The sequence below is a fragment of the Erpetoichthys calabaricus genome, chromosome 15 (assembly GCF_900747795.2).
Source record: "Erpetoichthys calabaricus chromosome 15, fErpCal1.3, whole genome shotgun sequence".
Classification (NCBI taxonomy): Eukaryota; Metazoa; Chordata; class Cladistia; order Polypteriformes; family Polypteridae; genus Erpetoichthys; species Erpetoichthys calabaricus.
The window spans coordinates 71083822-71105580 of record NC_041408.2 but is presented as its reverse complement, the minus strand read 5'-3'; the positions used below and the strand labels follow the sequence as shown (position 1 = coordinate 71105580).

General features: G+C 37.2%; 1 protein-coding gene across 3 annotated transcripts in view; it reads left to right on the top strand.

Annotated features, from left to right (window-relative positions):
* ryr2a (ryanodine receptor 2a (cardiac)) overlaps positions 1-21759 on the top strand; it is a 657734-nt gene that overhangs the window by 375747 nt on the left and 260228 nt on the right. For all 3 annotated transcript variants that reach the window (XM_051919561.1, XM_051919560.1, XM_051919559.1), the window contains exons 19-27: positions 401-593; positions 3726-3942; positions 5243-5347; positions 7935-8038; positions 10632-10715; positions 11125-11284; positions 13332-13479; positions 17959-18167; positions 19364-19538. In XM_051919561.1, coding sequence (XP_051775521.1) covers positions 401-593; positions 3726-3942; positions 5243-5347; positions 7935-8038; positions 10632-10715; positions 11125-11284; positions 13332-13479; positions 17959-18167; positions 19364-19538 — 1395 coding nt within the window. The remainder of the gene's footprint in view (positions 1-400; positions 594-3725; positions 3943-5242; positions 5348-7934; positions 8039-10631; positions 10716-11124; positions 11285-13331; positions 13480-17958; positions 18168-19363; positions 19539-21759) is intronic.

The window sequence follows — 21759 nt, the reverse complement described above, 5'->3', positions numbered from 1 at the left end:
ATGGGCAGAAAAAAGTTAATTGGTGGAAGATACTTTACGAATCACTTGAAAACATTTGAATTAGATCATTATCTTCTATAGCTATTTTCTGGAGCAGAAGGCCTAGATATGAGAAAGATAGATACTTTTCAACTAGACTAGCAAAGATGTGTGCATAGCTAGGTCCTATTTTCATGCTTCATGATAAAACTGCAGTCAGAATCGAGAGTTACAATTAGTTTCGTGGATCTGATGAGGTGTTTGTGAATATTGTATTGGACATTTGTTTAATATATTCTAGAAATTCTGTGAGGACTTTATTGTAGGAAGAGAATGGAATACAATGAAGAACAATTTATTTTGAAAATCATGCAATAAAGCAGTGATACTGCAATTCTAATTCATCCATCTTTCTTTTCAGGCTGCATTGCTCGGTCAGTAAATTCACCTAATCAGCATTTACTGAGAGATGATGATGTGGTCAGCTGTTGCCTCGATCTGAGTGCTCCAAGCATCTCATTCAGAATCAACGGCCAACCTGTTCAAGGCATGTTTGAGAATTTCAACGCCGAAGGCTTCTTCTTTCCAGCAGTTAGCTTCTCCGCCGGAGTAAAGTCAGTAGTTTTATTAATAGTTTGTTTTGTTTTATCAATCATCTACCAATATAGCATAACTACAATATTTTGATGCAAAAATATTGTGTTTCAATTATTTTCTTTTGCATTCCTTCAAGAGAATGTCTTTTAAGTTGGATCTGAATTCTGTTTTTCTACAGAACTGTATGTTATTTTGACAGATCTCTACAATATTATTATGTACAACTTTGAAAATGTGCCAGCAAGTGCTCTTTCAGCATTGATATTTTTCAGCTGGACTATCGTTCATTGCGTAATGTGACTACTCAAAGATTAAAGTTAAATTTTGATTTGGAAGTTATCATGTTTTCTTTACCTTCATCTTTTTATTATAGATTAGTACAAATAATACTGAATTAGGAAGGATTACTATCTAATATGCTTATATGATCATAGTCCAGTGTAGCCTGTGTCGATCTTTTCCCAGTGGGAAGTGCCCATTACACCCACTTTGTGAAGCACCCTAAGGCACCCTAACATGATGCTGAAAGAACCTCATCTGTCTCCCCGGTATAAGGAGAAGCAGGTGTTCTACACTTTATTTCTGATCTCCTCGTCATATAGTAAAAATCGATCTCAAATAACCCTACACCCAAACCTAATTTGAGCCATTTGTGCTAGTAACCTGATTCTGTTGATTGCTATCCAGAACTATGGGCTGTAGGTGAGTTTGGGGGTATAGTCTAGATAGATAGATAGATAGATAGATAGATAGATAGATAGATAGATAGATAGATAGATAGATAGATAGATAGATAGATAGATAGATAGATAGATAGATAGATAGATAGATAGATAGATAGATAGATAGATAGATAGATAGATAGATAGATAGTGCAATAGCAACCTTTTAGGTTGTTGTATCTATCTGACTCATTTGTCAATCTTATAACCACCACTTACTTCAGTTCTAACAAACCCAGGACGTACTACAGCGCCTCTGTTTAGAGAAGCTACTAACATGTTACTATTAGGAAGCAAATTACATTTTTCCTTACTTTGGAGCTGTTAATTCTTTCATTGAGTGCATCACACTTAGTTCTGAACTACTCCAGTTCAATCAGGACACCACAGTCTGAGGCCCAGAGGACAACATCATCTGCAAACAACAGAGGTACAATCATTCGTTTTGGATGATGGGTAATCTCCAAGCCTTGGTCTTCATCTTGATATTCTGTCCATGGAAATCACAAATAGGGGAGTATGAAATTTGCTCCCTAAGTTATCTCATTTCCTTAGTTACAAATGTAGAGACTGAATGGTTTGTGGAAGCAGCACTAGAACCCCTTGACCTTTGGATGAGAAATGTGGTTTATCACTCTGTACAAAAACAGTATACTATTGGATGTTGAATATTCTATGCTCAGTTACACTAAGTACAGTTGAATTGAAGTGTTTTGAGTGGATCATATTAATGCAGCTTCTCCTCTAGGTTATATCCCTCCTGAACTCAAACAAGGGTGTAAGTCATTCAGCCAGGAATACTGAGGATGACTTTTTAATTATCCTATGTGACACTGTTTACTATCTGGATCAAGATGAGAATATAATTTAGGATTCACATTCACTACCGTTTAGCCACAAATGCCTACTTATGATCTGGTTGAAAGGGGGTTAATTCAAAATATATTACATGTTCTTATAATTTTATTGTATGTTACTGCCAATATACATGTATTATTTAACTGTATTCTGTCATTTCTGAATCTATTAATGTAGGCTTCCCATTAGCGTTTGTTATTTCCACATGATATGTTATGTTCACACTCGAGAGTCCAACTTCATGCACAGTATAAGTTGTGTTTGTTTAAAATAAGCTGGAGATGGATTTTTGAAAGTCTGAGGCTACATCTTAGGTTCTGTTTTAAAGTGAAATATCAAAAACAAAAGAGATGGACTAAGACTGTAGAAGACCCCAGTCCCACTTACTCAGATGAATTTGGACTGGTTTAGTTAGTCACATCCTGTATTTGTTTACCACAGCATTCTGTCAAATTGCCTTGTGTATTTTTAGAAATGTGTCATTAAGATAGAAACCATCTGCAATGCTTAATTCAATAAATTAATAAAGTTATTGGAGTTTTTTATCTGTGGTGCAGCTATTTGCAGACCAGTGGAAAAATGCTTAAATCATATCCTTAATATTCCTTTCATAAACTAAGTTGTAGCAGTTTGACTAGTGATAGAATCCAGCAATGCAGAATCGAGGTTACTCAGTATGAAAGATAATTTGCACCATTAGTAATCAGGTTTTTTATTGACAAAAATTAAGACATTTTTTGTCTATTGATTCTGTTGTTATTCATTCGTGACACACGTGACCAAAGTATTTTGCAGTGAATTTTATCTAATCCTCTTTCAAAATTTCGGTGCTTGGATACATTTTAGCATCCTTTTCCTCGCAAAACTGTTTCAGCTCAGTTACATTTGTGGGGTCTCAAGCTTAAAATATTTGTTTTAGGTTCCGCAGCCAACTTCATTAGTGTTTTTTTCTGAACTTTGAATTGTCCACTGTAAAGCTCTACTTCTTTTTCTTCAGTTTTTTTGTGCATTTGTGATCATTGCCTTACCATATGACTTATTATTGTAAGTTAACCTCAACTTTTGAATATATTGCCAGGAATTCTCCTGAAGAACAGTATAATACATATGAAAATGCATTTTTTCTTCATATCAGGTCATCCAGGTCGCAGTTCAGGAAAGCATCCTAACATCAGGACACTACTAGCACTAAACTTGTCTATTCATATTAGTTTCTTAATTTGCATTATAGTGTGAACTACTCTCTAGGCAATCAAGTACATGTAGTTCACAAATTTGTAGTTTTGATATGTATATCCTTAGGAAGTTTTTCCTGACTGTTAAGGATAATTTAGAAACATTCTGAGAAACTGGTCATTCTTCAGTTTAAAATTTGTGCAGTTTTATCTGTTTTAATGTGTTTTTACTAATGATATTGTGAATTAGTAAATAATTAAATATTAATGGAATAGAATTTTGTGCTACCAGGCATATTTACATTATGTAATATTTTGTTGCAAATAGTATAGAAATAAAACGATTGCTTGCCCTGTAGCCCACTGTATCAAATATTTTAATTTCTCTTCACAGAGCCCGTTTCCTTCTAGGTGGTCGCCACGGGGAGTTCAAGTTCCTTCCACCACCAGGCTATGCTCCCTGTTTCGAAGCTCTTTTGCCCAGAGAGAAAATGAAGTTGGAGCCTAGTAGAGAATATAAACAAGATCATGGCACAACCCGAGACTTGTTGGGACCAACAATTTCCCTTAATCAAGCTGCATTCACGCCAATGCCTGTTGACACAAGTCAGGTACATTAGTTATCATGGATTAACCAAGAATAAATGTCAGTGAAGACAAATGCATAAAAATCAGTGTTTTATTAAAGCAAACAAAAATACAAGGAAAGGAATTAAGCAAGAAGGAACATAGCGATTGAGTGATAAACATAAATCAAGAGATAATTACCCCCATTGGGCCTAACCTTCCCAGCTAAACTTCAGTACTATGGTCTCATTTCCTACATCCCAGTAGATCTTTACCCATCATTCACTCAACCCAAAGCTGAAGAAGTTGCTGGTAATGTGATCTTCTTGTACCCTAAGCAGAGACTGCTTTCTAGTAACTCAAAAGACGCTTCCAGGGACGTGTGTGCTTTGTAGAAGCTCTGAGATCATACACATTTTATTTCCACACTTTACAGCCCAGCCTATGTCCTAAACCACTTGTCATCCCACTCAAGCCTCAGTCCCAGTCAGGCCTCCTTTAACATTCATCCACACAATGAGTTTGAGCACAATATGCATACAAAAACCATCCACGGATTGATCATCGCTGGAAGAGCACTCAAGTACAAGACTTCTGGCTTGAGGCAGTTGCAAACTCCATGATGGGGAGTCATGGCCAGGGTCATAATTATTTCCTGATTGCTATCCACCAAGCCGTAGTGCCCTCTGGTGACTCTAGAGATCTTTGAGCCTGTTGCACCAATTAAGGGCCTAGGGCTGCTTAAACAGCCGGTGGACTGCACTACTTAAAAAGCCAAAACAGTGCCACTGCTTTTGTTATTGTTGTGTCACAAATAGCTTTAGAAATAATGACAGAGGACAGGAAAGGACTGTGCTTTATCTTGTGTTTTGTTAGTTGCAGCGATGGTGAGAATCAGAAAGAACTTTACTTTTTAATTTGTTTGAGTAGCAAATGTAGAGGTAGAGCAGAATAATCTATTTACTGATCTGGGGATTGCTCATCTGTAGCTAATGCAACATAAATAATATTTTTGAACTTCATAATTACTGCTTTCATCCTTTTTAATGGTTGTGTGTTAGCAATGTGGTTTGTTATAGTTTTGCATTTTATATTACTATTTTATTTATTTAAATCTGTGCAAGAATTATAATTCTGAGCTTAACTACTAAGATGCATGTGCTCAAAGAATAAACTGAAGCTAATTTTTATTTAACCTGAGTATTGCTTATTATTAACTACATAAATGTCAGTTGTCTGTCTTTTGTGGTTCACTGCATATTGGCAAAATTAAACAGATTACTCTTTTGAAACCTACAGTAGTGCTATTAGTTATATTTACCCATTTTTGATATTACTGTTTAGATTGTGTTGCCACCTCACTTGGAACGTATAAGAGAAAAGCTTGCAGAAAATATCCATGAACTTTGGGTCATGAACAAGATTGAGCTTGGCTGGACATATGGACTGGTAAGAGCTTGTGCATCTGCAAATTGTATGCTTTGCAGAAATTGCTTTTATTGAACAGTAAACAGTAAGGTTTATTCATCTTCTACCACTTTACCCCAGCCACTTTGCGTCCTGACAATTATTTTTTGTTTAATAAATACACAGTGCATTTGGAAATCTTGAGATTCGTGTGTTCAATTTGTGTACTGTGTGCATTTGTAAACATCTAATACATCCATCCATCCATCCATTATCCAACCCGCTGAATCCGAACACAGGGTCACGGGGGTCTGCTGGAGCCAATCCCAGCCAACACAGGGCACAAGGCAGGGAACCAATCCTGGGCAGGGTGCCAACCCACCGCAGGACACACACAAACACACCCACACACCAAGCACACACTAGGGCCAATTTAGAATCGCCAATCCACCTAACCTGCATGTCTTTGGACTGTGGGAGGAAACCGGAGCGCCCGGAGGAAACCCACGCAGACACGGGGAGAACATGCAAACTCCACGCAGGGAGGACCCGGGAAGCGAACCCAGGTCCCCAGGTCTCCCAACTGCGAGGCAGCAGCGCTACCCACTGCGCCACCGTGCCGCCCACATCTAATACATTATGTTATAAATTGAAGTCACCCTATTGATTAAAGATTTTTGTACTAAAACAATTTTAGCAAGTGTTATCGTGGCTATAATTTGAGCAAATTAACCTGACCTTAATTGAATTGCATATTTTCAAAACTCAATCTCCCCAGCTAACTTAACTTATTTCAGTTGAAGTGATTTTTTGTTTTTTCTTTAAGATGTGTAATTGTAGAATATTGACTCTTTTCCTCCCACTGCAAAATGTTTGCAAATCATTTAAACATACAGTATTCAATTCCCTTGAAATTCATCATAAACAACATAAAGGTGACAGTCATTTGACCATAATCAAACATGAGTCCTTTATATATCTCTAGATATAAAAAGCACCCTTTATAAGGGTCATAGTCTTTGTTGGACAATTACTGCAAAAATGAACACAAAGGGACATTCTGCTGATGTGAGAAACAAAGTCATTGAAATGCACAGGGCAGGAAATGGCTATAAAAATATTGAAGAGTTTTGAATGTCTCATTAAGAACTGTTGAATCCATCATCTGAAAGTGGAAGGTTCATCATAGCACCCAGACTCTTACTAGAACAGGCCGTCCCTCAAAACTAAATTTCAGAGGAAGACAACTGGTGAGACAGGCTACTAAAAATCCAGTCGTAACTCTCAGAAGTCTGCAATGCTCTGTGGCTGAAAGTGGAATTAAGGTGCATGAGTCCACAATTTCAAGAGCTCTCCATAACACAGGCCTGTATGGGAGGCTAGCAAGAGAGAAACCATTCCTTAAGAAGGTCCACATAAATGCATGTATGACATTTGCTACAAAACATGAGAAAGACCCAGTTAAGACGTGGGAGAAGGTTTTATTGTCAAATAAGACCAAATTACATTTTTTTGGCCAGACTCAAAGAGGTATGCATGGCATAACACTAACACTGCCAATGCCTCAAATAACACCATACACCTCCAGTGAAATATAATCGTGGCAGCATCATGCTATGGGGATGCCTTTCATGTGCTGGGATGGGGAATCTTGACGGAGTTGAAGTGGCAATGGATAGACACAAATACCACACAATATGGCAGCAGAACTTATTCCAGTCTTCTATGAACCTACAGCTTGGGAGAAGATTCATCTTTCAACATGACAATGACCTTAAGCATAAGGCCAAAATGACACTGGAATGGCTCAAAGACAGAAAGGTAAATGTTTTGGAATGGCCAAGTCAAAGTCCTGATCTTAACCATTTTGAGTATCTCTGGCACTGTTTGAAAACTGCTGTCCAGAGGCACCAGAACTGGTACATGCTTACCCCATAAGAATTAAGGATGTTATTGAAGCAAAAGGGTTCTTATAATGCTTTGTGGTGACTAATTATCCGTGGAAAATGGAGTGAATATTAAGTAAAGTGATTCATGTAGGCTTTCAGATTAGTACAGTAGATACTGTAAGTTTCTGTTACTTTTCTGTTTCAGGTCCCAGTATTGACTTATTTTGTAGCTCTGAATGAGTCAATTGTACAAATGCTATAGACAAATATATAATTTAATCTCATCTAATCTAAAAGCTTATACCATTTGTACTACTAAGTCACTTTGAATTTACATACATAAATAAATTTAAATTACTTGCCAAAGTATAAATTCCCATTGTGATCACTAACTACATATATTCTTGTGATATTAAACAACCACTTTAATCAAAATAGTTACACTCTGTAAAGTTTTATCTTTCAAACTGCACACATAATTTCTGCATTTCAGACAATCAGGATAATAAAGTGTATGTTTATATGATGTGTAAGGAAAATATCAGGTCATTGTTTCCAAGGAATATCTGATATTATCCCTTTAAAATTGAGTAAATGTGTATTTTTAACAGACAGTTTCTTCAGTGTATTGTGTAGAGACAGGTGGATCAATGGTTAAATATAAAATCTCTGTTTTGGCATGGGGACATGCTGTCTACAGATTTACTGTATCCCTAAATTCAGATTCTTCTTGTTTGCAGGTAAGAGATGATAATAAACGGCAACATCCATGTCTGGTGGAGTTTTCCAAGTTGCCAGAGCAAGAGCGTAATTACAACTTACAGATGTCACTTGAAACTTTAAAGTAAGGCCCTTGTCATTATTTCATCTTTATAAATACTGGGTGAATTTATACCAAATATCTACTGTAAATGCATGAATATTTCTGATAAAGCCTTAGCAACAGTTTGAATGTTGGCCTTCCACAGAGTCTCCATCTTGGGATACCTTCTGGTATAATCAACCAACATGAGCGTGTACCAATAACCATTCTTACTCTTGGGAAGTGGGCCAGCTATATCGAACCCAACCCTCTCAAAAGGGACATCCAAAATAGACATTATGAGAGGGGAGCCATAGTGGGTCTATGAGCAGAAACAAATTGGCAGTTGGAGAATGCTCTTCAAAACTGCTCCACATCTCAGACCATATTCAGCCAACAATGCTGAGGTGACCCCCCAAGACATAGGTGTGAGTAATTTTTAAAACCATCTCTCTATGCCTGCTCAGGATAACCAACTGTTCAATCAGCTCTTTCCCTATACAAACTCTGTTGGAGTGTCAGTCCCCGCTTACACAGAACCGAGTGTTGATCACAGCGAAATAACCTCAGCTGTTGAGTTCCTTTGATATCGCCGTTTATCTGTGGCATCGGTTCATGTGCCCACAGTAGTGGCGTCAGTGACTCTAGGAGCCTGGATATGACCAGGAAATACTGAGGCAGGGAGTGGCAGCATACAGTGCTCTGAGGAAAGGAGAGGATTAGATGGAGGCGGAGGCGGAGGCTGCGACCCATAACTTCGGTGATTGGCCATCGAACGAGGATGTGATGATTGGGACAAAGTCAGTGCAAATTTAGGATAGCCCCTCTGTTTCCAGGCAGCTCTGCAGGTCAGGTCTAACAATGAGTGGACATCATTCCTGAACATCTCATCAAAAAGGTGTTTGTTTATCATTGACAAGACTGTGTCAATAGGAAGCTTTTCTGCAATACGCTCGAAAGTGTCTCCACGAAACCAGCTTTGTATCAGATCCACTATGTCCTAAAATAAAATAAAGAAGTACAATTCAAATCAGAGGTGACTGTGTACAGAGGGTACAGACCTATAAATACTTGGGAGTGCAGCTGGATGATAAATTAGACTGGACTGCCAATACTGATTCTCTGTGTGAGACAGGACAGAGCCGACTATACTTCCTTAGAAGACTGGCATCCTTCAACATCTGCAATAAGATGCTGCAGATGTTCTATCAGACGGTTGTGGCGAGCACCCTCTTCTACACAGTGTGGTGTGCTGGGGAGGCAGCATTAAGAAGAAGGACGCCTCACGCCTGGACAAACTGGTGAGGAAGGCAGGCTCTTTTGTAGGCATGGAGCTGGACAGTTTGACATCTGTAGCAGAGCGATGGGCGCTCAGCAGGCTCCTATCAATTATGGAGAATCCACTGCATCCACTAAACAGTGTCATCTCCAGACAGAGGAGCAGCTTCAGCGACAGACTGCTGTCATCGTCCTGCTCCACTGACAGACTGAGGAGATCGTTCCTCCCCCAAACTATGCGGGGGGTAAACGTTAACATTATTCAAAGTTATTATCTGTTTTTACCTGCATTTTTATTACTCTTTAATATTGTTTTTTTTGTATCAGTATGCTGCTGCTGGAGTATGTGAATTTCCCCTCAGGATTAATAAAGTATCTATCTATCTATCTATCTATCTATCTATCTATCTATCTATCTATCTATCTATCTATCTATCTATCTATCTATCTATCTATCTATCTATCTAATTCAATAGTATTTCAATAATGTTTATTATTAATTTTCACTCTAATAATAAAATAAATAATAATAAATTAAATTAATGTTTTTTCTCATTTTAATTAAAATAAAGTTTTCATTTAAAAATAAAATAAAGAGTTTTTGAAAAAAGGCATATTAAAGTGCTTAATTTTAGAAAAAATAAATAAAAAGGTGTAATTTGAGTTTCCCCTTTTCTTCTTTTTTCTTATCTTCATTTCACATAGAAACAGTCTCAACAAATATTAACAGCTAACTGCTTTGTCTCATAGTGACGCTTCACACTCAATGCATATGGGGCAAACTGGTTTTGAACTCCTAGTGGGAAGTATTTTTCTGTGTATTTTCACTCACACACACAATCACTCACCTAACTTACAACGTTGCTATGAATAAATGATTTGATTGACTGAATAGCGTCACGTGGGATAAGTTATAATGCACGCGATTGGTCTGTGTGTTTCCTGTGGACATACATCGACTACCTTAAATGCAAGAAATGTTGTGAAGAATAAAATAGAAATAATCCGTTAAAATATATTAATAGTTCTGGGTCCATACAAAACTGCTTCTGGGTCCGGATCCGGACTGTGGTCTGCCTGTTGGTGACCTATTATATAAAGGATACCAGTAATAAAAGAAAAGAATTTTCAAAATGTATAGACAATTTCTATAAGTTTCTCTGTTTTATTTCTTATAACTTTCGTAATATACAGTATGTCCATTTTTATTTTCTTTATTGTTGTTTAAATTACTGTAGTGTTGATTGGTCAGTACAGTAATGTATTTTATTTTTTGTATGAGTTGTCTTGCTAAATTCATGCAGAATTGTGCCACATATACATATACAGTAAATAATGATTAAACATTTCTTTCAAGGACGTTGCTAGCTTTGGGATGCCATGTAGGAATTGCTGATGATCATGCAGAAGAAAAAGTAATAAGTCTCAATCTTCCCTCAAGGTGAGTTTGTTTTTCTGTTAATACTTTTTGTTAATATGTACAATATCTCAAAGTTGCTAGATTTTGTGTTGTAATGACACACATGCTTTTTGCATATTTATTTTTCTTAGTTTCCAATATATTTTCCCTATATGCTTGTGAATACAGGCATACAGTATATTCTAACTACTATATATAGAAAAATTGACTGGCATATAGTCCGATATTTTTTACTAGTTGACTTTCTCTACCTTTTAAGTGTTCTACCAAGCACATTAATTATTTCTACAAGACCTGATCTTGTGACTAGGATGTAGAAAGTGGTAAGACATTCCAAGCAGGATAAAAGAGTTCTGTGTAATAAAAAAAATTAAACTGCTACTAGGAAGTGGTAGTCTGTAGTATTTAAATTTGTTCTTCAATGGTGCAGTTATGAGCTGACAGGTGGATACAAGCCAGCACCCATGGATCTTAGCCATATTAAGCTGACCTCGACCCAGGAGGCTATGGTGGACAAGCTGGCAGAAAATGCACACAATGTCTGGGCTCGAGATCGCATTCGGCAAGGTTGGACTTATGGAATTCAACAGGTTAGTACAGTATGGTATTATTAATAATTAAAATGGCTTTCTAAAAAAAGATGTAACAAAATGTGTTGGACTGGAGAATTTATATCTAAAGGCTAAACTCGATAAGATCTCAATCGGTTTTTGAAATTTTAACTATCTGTCCAACAGAGTAACTGTTTGGCATCTTTTTATATTTATGTTGTGATGTGGTGGAAGGTCTTCTGGGCCTAAAATTTGATCTTTATCATATCTTTAATGTTTATTTTGAAGATAAAACTAATTTAATTTGTAGAATTGTAAATCACAAAAGTTAAAGTAGCTAAAACATCAATATTCTTCTGTGTGTGTGTGTGTGTGTGTGTGTGTGTGTGTGCGTGTGTGTGTGTGTGCTTGTTTATATTCCCTCTTCACTTTTTGCAAGGTGAAGTCTTTGTTGTGGAGCTCAGTGCAGAAACTGTATTATTGTGTTAGTTAAAGATTTTTAATGCTGAGTTAAAGATAATCTTGTACGTATAAGCTTCATTTCACACCACACATCTTTTTTGATGTACAAAGATGACCATCTATTCGGTTTTCTCCCTATATGTGTGATATAGACTGTGTAGTTTTTATTCTGCTTAAGCAAGAAATGCAAGATTAGACTGTTAATAAGCATCATTTTGGTCTTCAGCAGTAATATTATAATTTCTGAATAATGTTTGTTTAAGCCTTTAAAAAGTTGTATTGACCATTTGGCTTGTTTATGTTTTGGTTTGTTACCATTCTTATACATTTCTTTTAAGCCTACTCAGTTAATGCACTCTACAGAACTTTACTTGACACCTGATTTGAACTATTTATCAGTTCTTATTTTATTCGTTGTCATTGTCTTGTAACCCATCATTATATTGTGTGAAGTCTTTGTGCCATTCAATCTGAAATATCTTAACATAATTCGTATTGCTTTTGTGTTTTCTTTTTTAAAATTTTTTGACAGCACTAACTGCATAAGGGCCTATATAAGATATACTGTATATTGATGAGTTGTTATATATTATTTTTGACGTAAGTAGTGGCTTTCCTCTACACCAAAGCAGCAGTTCTTTTGCTAATTATACAAATGGTTTGAAAATTAGCAGCTGGGTGATTTACTGTTTCTAGACTTATTTTTTATCAAATTTACTATTTTAATAAATCCACTATTTTTAGTACATGTTTGAATTGATGATTAATTATTGAATAAAAAAAACATACTGTAAAGCAGTGGTTTCAAACTCCTGTCCTGGAGGGCCGCAGTGGCTGCAGATTTTCATGCTAACCATTTTCTTAATTGGTGTCCAGTTTTTGCTGCTAATTAATTCCTTTTCCTTTCATTTTAATTGACTTGTTTTTTAAGATTTGTTCCCCTGAATTTCTTCATTGTTCCTCTGAAATTGCGTTAATTTCTTTCCTTAAATGGCACCCAAACAGAAGTGAACTGTGAAGTGAGTGAGCCAACAGAAGACCAACTAAGTCAGGGCCTCAAACTCCAACCAATTTCACTCCAACCAGTTATTTAATTAGGAGCCGATTGTTGTTGTTAATTACACCCGTTCTTTAATTCCATGGATAGTTGCTGCTCTCATCGTGCAATGGCATACATTTCCAAAATTATTTATTTTCACTTTTCTAAGAGCACTGTTTAAATGTTTTGTCGACTTGAGCAGATCAACATTCCTGAGACCTTCATCTGTCTTTATTTTCAGATATTATATGATGGTCACAGTTTGCTGGTCATTTTTTGGCTCATTTTGTATCTCATTATTGTTTGACTGCTAATTAAGGAAAAAGAAACAATTGAGGGGGCTGAGTCTTCAAGAACAAGTCAATTAAAATGAATTCAAAAGAAGTTAATTAACAGCAGAAACAGGTCACTAAGAAAAGGGTTAGAATGAAAACCGGCTGCTAATGCGGCCCTCCAGGACTGGAGTTTGAGACCACTGCTGTAAAGTATGCTTAGTTCTCATTGTAGTACATCATGTCAAATGAAATAGACTAAAAGTTTAACAAGTTTGTCAATGATGAAATCTTTCCCTGATTGTTCACGTAGGACATCAAGAACAAAAGAAACCCTAGGCTTGTTCCATATGCTTTGCTTGATGAACGAACAAAAAAATCCAACAAAGATAGTCTTCGAGAAGCAGTCCGCACTCTATTGGGTTATGGCTACAATTTGGAGGCTCCAGATCAAGACCATGGTAGGCTCTTTAGTAAACTGTTCGTTAATACAGTAGTAATAGCTTTAATTGTAATAGCTTTAGCAATTTAACCAATTTTTTTAGCTAGTGACTCCTTTAAAGTCTCATAAAGTCTTTATTATATAATGATTGTTTTTGCTGTAAAGGGCTTATGAAATTTGCCCAGCTGATACAAAATTGACTTGGAATATCTGATTCCAAAACCATGTCATATCAGTGCTACAGTAGTTTTGATCACACAGTATTGGTGTATGTTTTTCCAGTCTGTGGGCTACTATTGAAGTCTTGTTTGTCTCCTGCTATCTTTTCTGCTGGCAGTAATTGTGGATATTTATAGAGTACCCCACTGTGTAACACACCCTGACTGCACTTTCAAGTCACACAGATATTACTTCAGCCAGTGCTTTAAGCCTTATGAAGTATAAAATTATTCTATCTATTGGGTCCAACTACCATGTCTAGAAGTTCATAATCATATGGAGAATGTGATGTTGTTGCAAGAGGACACCACACTGTAAACAGAATGTAACAACGTTTCTCCTTCTTTCGTATGCAGGATGTAATTTCCAGTGAATTCATTTGTTGCATAGACTTGACGCGAGTCTTCTTTTAAAAGTTCAACAACTTTATTTCAAACAACAATAACAAATTAATCTTGTAACAGTTTGTAAATATTAAGACGTGGTCAAAGCCTGTATTGCTTCATTTCCTTTTGCCCGCTAATTCCCCCCTCTCGCATCTGGAATCACACAACACCTATCTCGCATGCACCCAAGAACTCTCACTGAAATACATTCAATCAACAATGGTGCATTTACAAATATTTAAAAACTACTCTTGTTTAGATTAAAAGGTTCACTTACATTACAGCTCTTACACAGAATAAATATATATTCCGCAGTATATGTTGTTATTTAAACTTAAATAATTAGGCTAAGAGTTACTTCTGTCTCAGTTCTGTTGGTTTTGCATGTATAAACAACAGTGAGCAGTTGTCAAAATGTTGTCACTTACTGTAGTTCAAGTACATTCATGTGCAGTTATAATGTGTAGTTAATGGGCAAATGGATCTACAATGAGAGCAGCAAACAATGCTAGGATTTAATGCTGTTGTCTCTTGTTTGTTGTCTCGATGCATGCTCAATAATCCAGGTAAGGAAATCCTAGAAATTTGATTCTGTTCATCTGGACAAAGTTTTTAAGTGGGAGAAATATTTCGAGACTTATCCAAGTCTCTTCCTCAGTCTCAATTGACTGCAGGTTACCCCAACCTTATAAACAGTACCTTTGCTTAATCACAGAGACTAGCACCATTGACAAAGGGCCAGTTGATCAGTGATATGCAAATTGTCCACTGATTAGTAGACGTGTGAACCATTCATAGAGGGTTGAGGAATGGCTGCAATCACAGCATTGTAAGATGGCGACAGATGTACCCTGATGAAAATCAGATCTCAGGAGGTACCACAGTTCACAGACCACATCAACGGGGTGGACAAACACATCAAGTTCACCAGAGAGGATATGGAAAATAACAAGCTAGCCTTCTTAGACTGTGAAATTTCCATCGTCAACGGGGGACATTTGAAAGTGGATGTGTACCGTAAACCCACACATACGGACCAGTATCTAAGGTTTGACTCTCACCATCCACTAGAGCACAAACTAGGTGTCATTAGGACTCTACAACACAGAGCTAACACCATTCCCACAGACTCAGAGGCCAGGGAAGCAGAAGAACACCACGTTAAAAAGGCCCTGAGTAAATGTGGATATCCCAGCTGGTCCTTTGTCAAAGCAGGGAGGACACCTAAAGAACGCTCCAAGCGATTCATGAGAGAGGAAGGACATCCACTGCCTAAGCGAAAACCCTTAGTAATCCCGTATGTGTCAGGAGTATCGGAACAGCTGAGGCGCATTTTCTCGAAACACCGGGTCTCAGTGGCTTTCAAACCCCAAAACACGCTACGCCAAAGATTGGTCCATCCCAAGGATCGGGTTCCACGGCACAAACAGAGTAACATAGTTTACGCAGTTAAGTGCCAGGAGGAGTGCCGTGAATTGTACATCGGGGAAACCAAGCAGCCACTGGCTAAGCGCATGTCACAACACAGAAGAGCTTCCTCGTCAGGCCAGGACTCCACAGTCTATTTACATCTACAGGATAGTGGTCACTCCTTTAAAGATGAAGAGGTGCACATCCTGGACAGGGAGGAGCGCTGGTTTGAGAGAGGAATCAAGGAGGCCATTTACATGAAAATGGAACGACCATCTCTGAACAGAGGAGGGGGCCTAAGGGTACATCTGTCGCCATCTTACAATGCTGTGATTGCAGCCATTCCTCAACCCTCTATGAATGGTTCACACGTCTACTAATCAGTGGACAATTTGCATATCACTGATCAACTGGCCCTTTGTCAATGGTGCTAGTCTCTGTGATTAACCCCTTAACCGCCCTCTGCCGGATATATCCGGCACCGTTGTTTTATTGCTAACGCCATACTGCCGGAATTATCCGGCACATTTGCCTGTGGTTATATGAATGCCTGGCAAGTAGTATAACTGACGGTTTGGCGTGGGTATTATTACTACGTTGTATTTCGACAAGTCTGTGGTTGTTTTGGCCGGTCATGTGACGTGATTCGCATGTAACAGCTGTGAATATGGCGAAACGTAAACTGACTTCAAGTGAGGCTTTGCAGGCGATTTTGGACAGTTCTGATGATGATTGTAGCAGTTCTGAAGAAGATTTTAGGGACAGTGATGAGCAGCAATGTGCGCTGCATGATACTGTGAATGAAGACGCATCGGATGACGGCGCTGAGTGGGTGTATCCCCAGCATCTCAGCTGGGCTGCTGCCCGTGGTGAACTACCTTGAATTCATTGGGATTTTGATGTTGATGGGAATAATCAGAAAACCAGATATTGAGATGTATTGGTCTACAGATCCTATGTATGCAACACCTATTTTTGCAGCTGTCATGACACGTAACCGATTCTCTTTGCTGCTGAAATTCTTTCATTTGAATGACAACAGAAACGAGCCAGATAAGAAAGATCCAAACCGCGACCACTTGTTCAAGCTACGTCCTTTGATTGATCATTTATATGAAGCATTTCAGTTGCCCTACATGCCAGGACCGTCAGTTGCAGTTGATGAAAGTTTATTGTCGTGGAAGGGCCGCTTACAGTTTCGACAGTATCTACCATTGAAAAGGGCACGGTTTGGTATCAAGATGTTTTGCTTAGCTGAGAATTCAGGTTACATTTATAGATTTCGTGTATACACTGGCAACTTGCACAACATTTAGTGGTCAATACTGCTTGAATAAATGTAAAAAATGTAAAAAAAAATGTAAAAAAGTAAAAAAACGAAAATTGTTCAGATTTCGCCTGGCGTGGGGAATATTTAGGGAGTTGGCGGTTAAAGGGTTAAGCAAAGGTACTGTTTATAAGGTTGGGGTAACCTGCAGTCAATTGAGACTGAGGAAGAGACTTGGATAAGTCTCGAAATATTTCTCCCACTTAAAAACTTTGTCCAGATGAACAGAATCAAATTTCTAGGATCTCTTGTTTGTTATTGTGAAAGCAACAAAATTAACTCAGATTATGACTTTTATATCAATAGCAAAAAAAGCAAAGGACATAAACCTCTTTTTTGATTTACTTTTCCTTGTCTTTATTCTTTATGTTGACAGACATCCTCAGTGTGTATAACTGATATCCTCTATAAATGAGGTAGTGAGGCTCATACATACTATTTTTTAAAAATTGGAATTAAATTTTACTAAGGTATTTAATGCCTTTAGCTATATGCATATGTAGTTTACACACCTAGCTACTTTATTTCACTCTTTTGCATCATTTGTAATAAAGTATTCAGTTGGTGTAATCAATTGATATATGTTTGCCAGATTGCCCTTTATATACTTTCTATAGTATACTATAGTATAGTATATATAGTATACTTTCCATTCTCTGGTTCAGTAGACAAAACCTGAAGAAACTCAAGGTGGTTGCCAGAAGGGAAGACAAAATATTAGGGCTGATGTAAATAACTTAAGTGAACATGTCTCAGAAAGAGATGCTGAGCATACCAGGAAAGAGCTTGGCTAATAACAGAGAATCATTGCGCAACTTTTATATTTAACAAATCTTGTGTTCATTGTATAATTTCAGAAATTCCTATTAATATGTGTTTTTCTTATTAATAAAATTAAGAGATTGCTTTGCATATTAAATGTAAATAGATAATTGAATGCAATTTTTCTTCTATGAATTGAATTTTTGTTTTTGAAGTTCCAACTGAAAATTTATTATGGTATTCTTATATTGTTTTCACTGGAAATCTCCTTAGCTAGCTTCTAAGATGTTGATTAGTAGATTGTCTAGCATGGGCACTTTATAATAATATTAAGCATATAATATGCCTGTTTTTAGTAAGAATTTCTAGGCTTTATGTTTATTTTTATTTTCAGCTGCAAGGTCAGATACCTGCAATGTTTCTGCTGAGCGTTTCCGAATTTTCAGAGCTGAGAAGACATACGCAGTGAAAGCTGGGAAATGGTACTTTGAGTTTGAAGCAGTGACTGCTGGAGATAAGCGCATTGGTTGGGCAAGACCTGGCTGTTTACCAGATAAGGAATTGGGCTCAGATGATCAGGCCTTTGTTTTTGATGGCTTTAAAGTAAGTGTATGCATCATTATGTGAATTTCCCATTGGGATTAATAAAGTATCTATCTATCTATCTATCTATCTATCTATCTATCTATCTATCTATCTATCTATCTATCTATCTATCTATCTATCTATCTATCTATCTATCATTATTAATTTGCCAAGAGATACTGTAGCATATTGCACATAAGTTAAAATGTTTTTTCCATATTTTTATTACTGCGGTGGGTTGGCACCCTGCCCAGGATTGGTTCCCTGCCTTGCGCCCTGTGTTGGCTGGGATTGGCTCCAGCAGACCCCCGTGACCCTGTGTTCGGATTCAGCGGGTTGGAAAATGGATGGATGGATAGATATTTTTATTATGATTTTGAGGCTTGAATAAGAATTTCTTAAAAAATTACTGTCTCATATCATAAACTGTTATAAGCAGTCATTAGTTTCTTGGCTTGGGTGAATTTCTGTTTGTATAGTAAAGTCACTGCTTACATACATATGACTCTTAAAACTGTGGCCATAGTGTTAGTTCCAGGACTTCTGTATAAATGTGATAATACTTTGGGACATACACCTGCCAACATCATGACTATCATGTTCCCTTTACTAGTAACATCTTCAGCAAATACAGGCTGGATGTGATAGTTTAAACAAGAAATAAACATAAAAGTAATTCAAAATTATGTATAATTTTATGTCCAATATGCCAGTGCACCGTTTGTCCTTTGGTGAGCCTGACATGCACAGTAAGCCTACAGTATATTAGGGATCATTTTGGTGAAAATAGCATCCAGTAGTCTACTGAATCATGTATTGTTTAAAGATAAGCAGAAAATGTGGAATATATCACATTATTATGTTTTTGGTCACATTTAATATATTATTCATGAAAGCAATCAAAATCCAAAGTCTTGTGTTATAAGGACTTAATCAGAAAATAAGCAGTTTTCTTTTATATTTATAAATGTACTGTTTAAGTTATTTGTTCAAAGTATGTTAAATTAATAGTGAACTAAAAGGCTATGTACTTCTTTTATGGAAATTCTTTCCTAAGTCAGATTCAAGACTCTAAGAGACAACCTTAATCTGATTATATTTTCCTTAGAAATAAGACGAGAAAAATATTTCTTAGAAGTTACTGTGTTTATTCCAAATTATGTGAAGTCATTAGGGAAAATATTGTTGTCTCATCAGTCAGTTTTTTTTTACAGGCCCAGAGATGGCACCAAGGAAATGAGCATTTTGGCCGTTCCTGGCAGGCTGGGGATGTTGTGGGCTGTATGGTAGACTTAAACGAGCATACCATGATATTTACACTGAATGGTGAAGTCCTTCTTGATGACTCCGGATCAGAGCTTGCCTTCAAGGACTTTGAAATTGGTGAAGGTGAGGTAGTTTTTAAACAGTTTTCAGCTCGATGATTTAGAAATGTGGTGGTTGAATAGTGTTGTTATGGGAAGAGTCGGAATCTGTGCATTGTGGTATATAATGAGGTCATTTATGAAACTCATAAAATGAGTACTCTGATAGTCTGCTATTACAGTACATGGAAAATCAAATGATGTTTTTGATGTGTGTAATCTCCTGGTTAGAGTAGAATGTTGTTTTTTAAAAATGCTAAACTAAGAACAAATACATACTTTGTAAACAGTTGTGTACATATAGACAGATAGAGTGATAGATAGAACTTGATTTGTCACCAGATGAAACCTTATTTGTCACCAGGGGAAAATTGGCTTTTTACAGAAGCTCAATCAATAAATATACACACACTTTGGTCTGGAGATACTTCAGAATGACTATAAAGCAAGACAATTAGCAAGAACATTTTTTAAGACAATTAAAAAATGAATAATTCTGACTTGGCTGTCACACTCACATTGAGGCATTATGCAGATGTATTGTTGTTGGTGTAAAGGAGCCCCAGTAGTGTTTCTTGCCATATTTTGGCTGACTAATTAATTTGTTGGCTGAAAGTCCTCAGTGTTTGTGTGTTAGAGAGAGGATTTGCAGCATCTCAGCACTCAGTTTTGTTTTAAATCTTTCCTTTGCTACCACCTCCAGAGGTCCAGAGTGTGTCCTGTAACTGAGCTTGTTATTTTAATTTGCTTGATGATTTGGTGGGGTTTTCTTGAAGCAATGTTACCATCCCAGTGCAATCTGTCATTAATGTGGAACCCCAAGTACCTGTAGGAATAGACTACCTGTACATCGACTGCTTAAATAGTCACTGAACATAGAAGTCCTTTGGTCCAGGGGTAGTCAATAAGTAGTTCCTTGGTTTTGCTGAGGGTAAGACGTAGACAATTCTCTTTGCATCAAGAAACAAACTTCTCCACCTGACTCCTGTAGTCTGTCTCATCCCCTTTTTCAATATACCCCATAAGTGCAGAAATTCACAGATGATTCTGCAAGTGACATGACCTGGTGTTATATTTGTAGTCAGAGATGTGCAACGTGAAGAGAAAAGGACTGTTCCTTGTGGTGTTTCAGTTTTGCTCATATCTGTATCAGAAACACAGCCATCGAGTCTCACAAACTGTGGTCTTCCCAACAGATAGTCCATTATCCAGGACATCAAAGTATCATTCACCTGCATATTGTATTTTTCAATACAGTTTTTTCTTACGAGGATTATTTTGTCTAGCTTAATATTTCATGAGTGGCATGATGTTATATTTTTTACAACTCCTGCCTCTTTGATCCAGCATCCCAGTTTTGAATCACTTTGTAGGTAGAGTCTGCATATTCTTCACACTCTGAAAAAATCTCTGTTAGATTAATTTACAATTTTAAATAGGCCCTGTGTGAGTGACAAATGACAGTACTGCTTCTAATACTTATACATGATCAGTCCCTCTCTCTCTCCCTCTCCCTCTCTCTCTCTTTCTCTCTCTCTCTCTATATATAAAATATATATATATATATATATATAATATATACTGTATATATATAATATATATATATATATATATATAAAATATATATTGTCACAAACTCGACACAGAGTCATAGAAAGGTTTGGGGCAGCCACCCGTATAATTGGTTTCCTGGCTGCAAAAGTCGTTTTTAAATGAAATACTGCACTGATGTGCATACAACCAAGTTCAAGATGGAATTGAGGGGATAGGGAAAAGGTGCAGGCTTTTAAAGGGGAAGACAGGAAGTGAGATCATAGGGATCAGGCTCATGTTCTTCAGCCATTGGTTCGAGTCCGGACATGACATCACAGGGGCCGGAGCCGGCAAGGTCTTCTTCCATTGGCTCGGTCCCGAAACTGACGTCAAGAGGATCAGGTGGAATCTCTCATGAATGGTCTGCAGGCAAGGGAGAAAAAGAGTCAGTGCACTATGCCACATCCCGGCATGCCTCAAAATTGCCTTTACTCAAGCCCTTTAGCTGCCTCCCATGCGCACGTGTGTGACAATATATAAAACACAGCCTGAAATCTATGAAACGCATATTCATCAAGTTGCTGCAAACAAGGAACGAGGAACCTCATCAGAACTGGCTGATGTTAAGAGTGGTGTTCCACAGGGGTCAGTGCTAGGGCCGCTGCTATTTTTAATATATATCATTGATTTAGATAGTAATATAAGTAACAAGC